The sequence below is a fragment of the Glossina fuscipes genome, unplaced genomic scaffold (assembly GCF_014805625.2).
Source record: "Glossina fuscipes isolate IAEA_lab_2018 unplaced genomic scaffold, Yale_Gfus_2 61, whole genome shotgun sequence".
Classification (NCBI taxonomy): Eukaryota; Metazoa; Arthropoda; class Insecta; order Diptera; family Glossinidae; genus Glossina; species Glossina fuscipes.
In genome coordinates this window covers 3,919,404-3,925,828 of record NW_023998433.1, presented here as the reverse complement: position 1 = coordinate 3,925,828, position 6,425 = coordinate 3,919,404, and the positions used below count along the sequence as shown (strand labels likewise).

General features: G+C 34.6%; 1 protein-coding gene across 1 annotated transcript; it reads left to right on the top strand.

The window, feature by feature from the left end:
• Positions 1-1,361: 1,361 nt before the first annotated feature.
• On the top strand, positions 1,362-2,787 carry LOC119637955 (histidine triad nucleotide-binding protein 3). The gene is made up of 4 exons (XM_038034431.1): positions 1,362-1,392; positions 1,591-1,910; positions 2,269-2,462; positions 2,530-2,787. Exons 2-4 carry the CDS (start codon positions 1,622-1,624, stop codon positions 2,566-2,568), a joined length of 522 nt encoding a protein of 173 aa, XP_037890359.1. The 5' UTR covers positions 1,362-1,392; positions 1,591-1,621; the 3' UTR covers positions 2,569-2,787.
• The last annotated feature ends 3,638 nt before the right edge of the window (positions 2,788-6,425 follow it).

The window sequence follows — 6,425 nt, the reverse complement described above, 5'->3', positions numbered from 1 at the left end:
ATGGAATAAATTTTTTCTTTTTTTGTGAGCGAGGTACCTTACGGGTCGTCGCCCCCAACTTCCGGGTGTCAAGGTAGCGTACAGAATGGGCCAGGATTTACGATCTGCAGTTCGGTAAGTAGGTTTTGTCCGACCGTTTGTTTTTATAAGAGTAAAGCACGGGTATTTCTTTTAAATATAATCCTGTATCCCCCCGAACAAGCTAGCTCAGCAATGACACCTGCGTCCGTCTCATATAGACAGACGTTCAGAATTCACGGGCATTGAGTTACAAGTAATGCACTTTTTTATATTAAGTGATTTGCAGTACTGAATTGTATTATGCATTACTTTGCAAAAACTTAAAAACAAGTAGTAAAGACCATCTATTTTAAAGTTGAAATAAATTGATCAAATTGTTTTATTAGATAAATAAATGATAATTTGTAAATTATGGATCATTTAATACGCAAAAATATATCTAATACATATATTTATATATATCTAATTAAGGTTCTTCACAACTAAACAATAAAAAACTATTTTTTTTTTAATTAACTTTCTTATTGCTATTTTTTATAAGTTTTTTTGTTTATGGTTACGCTGATTACATAATTTCTGATTCTACGATCATGGGGATAACCACGTAAGCGAGTACCGCTAAGGGGTTAATCAGGTACCATTGTCGCCAGCCTTCCAATACTTCCTCGCGAGTTTTTCATTATATGCATTAATTATTAAGAGAAACGTAAAAAATGAGAGCCAAATTAACGTTTACTTGTTTGTATAAATAAACTACATATCGTGAATATTAACAATCATGCAAAATGAAATGAATAGAAAATAATGTAGAATTTGTGTTAGACTATATTTAGCTTAGTTTAACTCAACATTTAAAAAAAAAAATTGTATTTACTTTTACCAATTTTTTTTTTCTTCACAGTTCACATATATAATTTCAGACCCATTCTTTTTTTTAATATTTTAAAATTTTTGAATTAATAATTCATTTTACAGTAGACATTTATATTTATATTTGCCTTTTGCAGCTGTTTTTTTTGCATCGCAACTTAAAAACAGAGATTTATAGAAACTTTGCTTAGTTTATACTCAATACTAATGCAAATTTGTTCTCAGTAACAGCAATTTTATTGACGCCAGATTTGACGTAACTGACAAAGCTTATTTGGCGACACTCACCAGAAAATTTGTCAACATGATTAGATTCTCTTGGCGATTATCGCCTACTCCATTGTCGCCTGCCTACATGATTGCTCGCCATATTCTTTATTTACATTTTTCTGTAACAATATAGTAGGGCGCCATTGCGGCGCCACATAAATCCTTAGCATTTCCATTAAATTTGTTAGTTTCAGTTTCAACTCAAGGCAATCAGTAACGTGCAACACAAAGGTAACGGAAATACTATATTCTACTCTACTTGTCGAAATGAAATTAAAAGCGCGGTAATGTTTTTTAGAAAAGCACATCTTTGCTTAGTAAAAAAATATTCATAGTTGATAAAAGTACTCCTATTCAGTGTTCAAATATTTTTTCGATTTTTTCTTTAAATTATTTGCGCTTCTTTTTTCTTTTTGTGTTTTTTTGAAGTGGTCATCACTTATACTTGACAACAACAGCAATGATCATTGTACAAAACAAAAAAAGATGTAGAAAATTGATTTATATTGGACTTCTGGCTCTTGCAGTTTTTCTTGTTTTCTGGGCTTATTCAAGTTCTCAAAGTGCAATGGCCACTTGCATTTTTTGTGACATAATTAGTGGTAAATCGCCAACCAAATTTGAAGTCGAAACTGACGATTATGTTATATTCAAAGACATCAAACCAGCTTCCGATCATCATTACTTAGCCGTGCCAAAGCGACATACTGAAAGTGTCGTCGCTCTGACCAAGAATGACATCGAAGTTGGTATGTATTAAACTATTTCGCATCTACGACGTAGATATGAGGTGTAAAAGTAATAAATGAGGAACAAAGTAATAATCAGATTGTTGCCTGCTTCTTAAAATTTTGATAATTTTTGTTTTAATTTTTTACGTAAACATCTTATTTTATTTTAGAAAAAAAGCAAAATAAGTTTCGTTGTTATATTTAAATCAGGCTTTTACAATCAAATTTATGTTGTACCGTATCAAATATTTGTTTCCCTTATTAATACTTTGTGAACGAATCCGCAATAAGATTTGTCACATTGCAATACAAAGCTGTTTATTTATTCAATATATCATATACATATAATCAATTTATGGTTTATTTGAAATTATAGTGAATACTTTGGAAAGTGGCATGCGAAAATTTCTCGCTACGAAAGGTATCGAATCCAATCAAACACTACTTGGTTTTCATATGCCGCCATTTATAACCGTCAAACATTTGCATTTGCATGGCATAGCACCCCGTTCCAATATGTCTTTCCTCATGCGGTTCATTTTTAAACCCCATTCCGCGTGGTTTAAATTAGTAAGGTTACGAACCGTATAATGAATATAACAAATATATTCTTTGATTTTTTTCTTTCATTTTATAGGTAGATGAAGCCAAAGAATATTTGCAAAACAAGTCGTAATGTACCGAGACCATGGAAGTGTTGGTTTCTGAACTGCGTCCAATTGTATATAGAAAAATTTTTAATATAAATTATTAAGTTGATATATTTCCAAATATAAATTTTCGTTAAGGAATCAGTGATACAATGGATATGAAAGAGTCGCTTCGTTTCAACTTAAAATTGGAATTATCGATATTTTGTTGCTGTAATATTTCGCTGTTATTAGTGATTTTTATTTTCCGTCAACTATAAACATTTTCCTTTTTAGTGACAAGCGAAACAAGAAAGTTTAATAAAACATTTTTCAAATTCTCACAGTTAACTAATCAATACCACTATATGTGGTTTTAGATAAAGTAACAAACGAATTTAGTGCGGTTTGTAGTGTGTTTTACAAGCAAAACCGCAAGACCAGTTTATCTGGGAAAACCCATTTCGGATTCGTTTCTTTGTTCCCAACAAACGGCGTAGTTCCAATGTCTGAAATTCATTTTGTTTCTTTAAAGTTTTGCTTAACGGTAAAATTACCATCCGACTTTTTTTTTTATTCACTTACAAGCCAAAGAAACTTTCTTTTCGTTTGAGTTTTTTTAATTTTATAGGTCAATCGGAGTAGAACTGTAGGATACGGAATTTTTTTTGAAAATTGTCACTGCTACTCCGTTTACTGTAACTACTTTAAAGCTAGTCACTTTTTTCTTTTTTTTAATTCAATTGACACAATTTCTGAGAAAGATGTGAACTAATGTTTTTGAAATTTTCCATCCTTGTTCTGTACATGATTGATTAGTGAATGAACGACGGTTTTTTCCTTTGATCACAATTTTTTTCAAGAAGGCGCTACAAGGTGTAGGCTTAACCTAAAACGGTACAATATTCTTTTTTATATGCAATCTGGCCAAAAATTCACATTCAAATTTTACGATTTATGCCCACTTCTGACGAAAACAAAGTTGAATTCCGACAGCTGCCATAAACTATGTTGGCAATTGTGCGGATCCTTCTTCCTAAGGTGGGTTCAAAGGCTGAACTTCAAGGACTTAATTTTTAAAATTTTTAGATGTATAGTAAGAATACTAAATTTTAGGCATAATCCTGGTATCTAATGGGAGCATCCGATGTCATTAAACCGTGCCTGTGCTGCAGGCTGCAGACATTGTAGATTAGAGTGCACTATTCTTGATACTATATTCTTTAAGCTACTACAATTTGTATTCAATTGCCTCAAATATTAGCTACAGTTTTAAAATAAACAAAGTCTTTTGTGCAAAGTTTTTTCTCGCAAGATTTTAAGTAGTGTTTTCACCAACATTTTTTTTTTTTTGGTGTATTGAAAAAGTTTAGAGAGACGGCAGTCATTACAGGCCTATATCTGCAGTAACAGAAGAAGTAGAAATCATCGGGCCGCAAGACAGCACGTGTAGATTAGTTGTGAAAGTGGAAATATGGTGAGAGTAAGCAAGGCCAGTACCATTAGTCTGGAAAGAGAGAAACCGGACAATAAAAGAGCAAGAAGAGGCTGAGAGCAGAGAAGGATAGAAGATAAATTTAACAAAAAGAAAGCTTGCCTGTTTTGATGAAAGCAGTTAGTTCCTTTAGAAGAGCATGATTCTGAGCGCAAAACATATGTAGGTTGTTGCACCTACCGAAAAAACCGAAAGTCAATCTAATGTTTTTTGCATCTAAAGATGAGCTGCTCAGTCGATTCAGTTGTTCGGCATGTGTCACGCTTATCATTTTCAAACGGCCGGATCATTAACATAAGGTTTGTCATAGGTTTGTTAGGCAGTATTGAATCTTTATCTCTTAAACCGAGAAACTTAAATAGGGCTTTGAGAAACATAGACGGGTATATTTTGTTTAAAGAGACGGTTCGCTTTTTCTTTTGTCAGTACATTCTATTCCCCATCTAGATCTCGGAGTGATATTTTTAATTTTGTGCAGAGCTTCTTGGATATATCCCAGATGTTATTTGCCCATCGAGATGCGCCTCAGGGACGTAGAGATCAGTCTTTTGACTGAGGTGAAAACCCGGCACCCAGAAAAAATAACATTGATCGATAAAAGGGTTATAACGCACATCGCGCATTTCAAAAACGGTTTGGTTTGCTGGGTCTTTCTTATTTATAAAGAGCAGAATCGATTTACTGTCTGAAAAATAACAACTTTTGCATATCAACTCGCTGTCGCTAGAACTATTGCTTGGTTAATGGCAAACAACTCAATGAGGGTAGCGAATAAATTTTCCAGAATTTTAAATTTACAGATGGCATCGTGGCCATATTTCACCACCGAGAAGATGGATGTCTCATTAATTACAAAGGCATCAGTGGCATAAATTTCAAAGCAATTGTTATGATAGGTCTCAAACTTTTATGGGCATAGGACTTTTAGAGAGATGCAAGAAGGACCCCTTTGGCCGATGCAAGCGACGTTAGGATGTGTAGATCTACCAAAAAGTTCTTATTCTCAGTGATGTGATCAGGAAAGCGGTTTAGTTTTTCAAAGATACCGCAAAATCTGCGGTAGCACAAAGTGTAACTTCATATGACCTTCTTGCTCAATCCGACGACTCTATTGAAAAAAGAGGGCCTTACAGTCTTAATTATGATTACCTCTTTGGCAGTAGGTAAGAGGGCTCTTTCGGTCACCGGAAATTCACCGAAGATAATTTTTAGTATGTGTAACGGCTTCAAGGAAGTAAGAGCGGTACATCGCCTTAAACGTGGATTTTTTTGGCTATGTACAGAGAGAGGTTGCAGGTGCCTGAATGTGCAAATTCAATTCTCAAACGGATCAAAGACTTGTAAATCACAAGCCTTTGGTTGGGGGCAGATCTAGATGTTTGTTTGTTAAAAGCTTAATTAGGTTGCAAACAGATTGACCATTTTTGAACGCATTTTCAAAATGATCGCGGAAGGTGAAACTGGAGTTAATGGAAATACCAAGGAACCGAAAGGACGCGCATTGGTTGGATATGCCCACTTTGACCAACAAAAAATTATTAGCATATTGGAATATGTGGGTTTTAGAATTTTGCAGCTGGTGTGAGTTGGTCTTGTACAGGTTGAATAGAATGGGGCTTAGGCGGCTGCCTTGCAGCAAACCAGCTTGCACAACAACCGAATCAAACAACAAAGAACGTTTTGGCAGAGGGTTTAGAAGGAGGAAGTGGAGGGGGATCTGAAGTAGCATTAGCGTTTTTGAAATTGTTTCAATGTTGACACAGTCATATGTCTTGTTGATGTCAAGAGACAACAAGACAGTCTTTCTGCCAGCTCTTTTTTCACTGTTGATTAGTATGGAAAGTTCATTGACACACATAATTGTCAAATTGTGTTTTTGGTAGGCAAAGGAGCTGGAGGGAATGAAAATAAGGAGAGAGGTAAGCGTTTCTTTGATGATAACATTTGCAATTTCTAATAACACTGATAAACGGGCAATTGGCTTGAAGTTTATAAATGCCATGACTTCTGCCAGGTTTCAGGATCGAAGCGCTTCAATTATCAGAAATATTGTTGGCCAACCAACATAGCGACTTTTCTTCGAGAGACACCTGACCATATCGTATTTGGTTCCATCGCACAAAACAACGGAAGTTTTTCTCTAAGAATTCAAAAATTGAGAGAAGTCTTTGAATAAGAAAGGGCCGATATTGTTCGATACCTGAGGAAGAGTAGAAAAAGCAAACAAGTGACCAACAGATATGTGACTTTTTAAGTAGTTCAGACAATTTTTATTGTCAGTATCAGTTCAAATTGGAAAATTGGAAACCCCAAGTTTAGTAAGTCATGTATTTTTCATAAGGGTGGGGAGCTACCACGCGCACCGATGTCATCAATCGTATTTGCACGATTTTGTCTTTTTGCTTTTCT

What these genes read in the sequence shown, in the direction of transcription:
- LOC119637955 (XM_038034431.1), top strand. Translation starts at nt 1,622, where the DNA reads ATGATCATTGTACAAAACAAAAAAAGATGTAGAAAATTGATTTATATT. An exon ending in CAAGAATGACATCGAAGTTG is followed by an intron (nt 1,911 to 2,268) that starts GTATGTATTAAA and finishes TTGAAATTATAG; the next exon opens with TGAATACTTTGGAAAGTGGC. An exon ending in ATTCCGCGTGGTTTAAATTA is followed by an intron (nt 2,463 to 2,529) that starts GTAAGGTTACGA and finishes TTCATTTTATAG; the next exon opens with GTAGATGAAGCCAAAGAATA.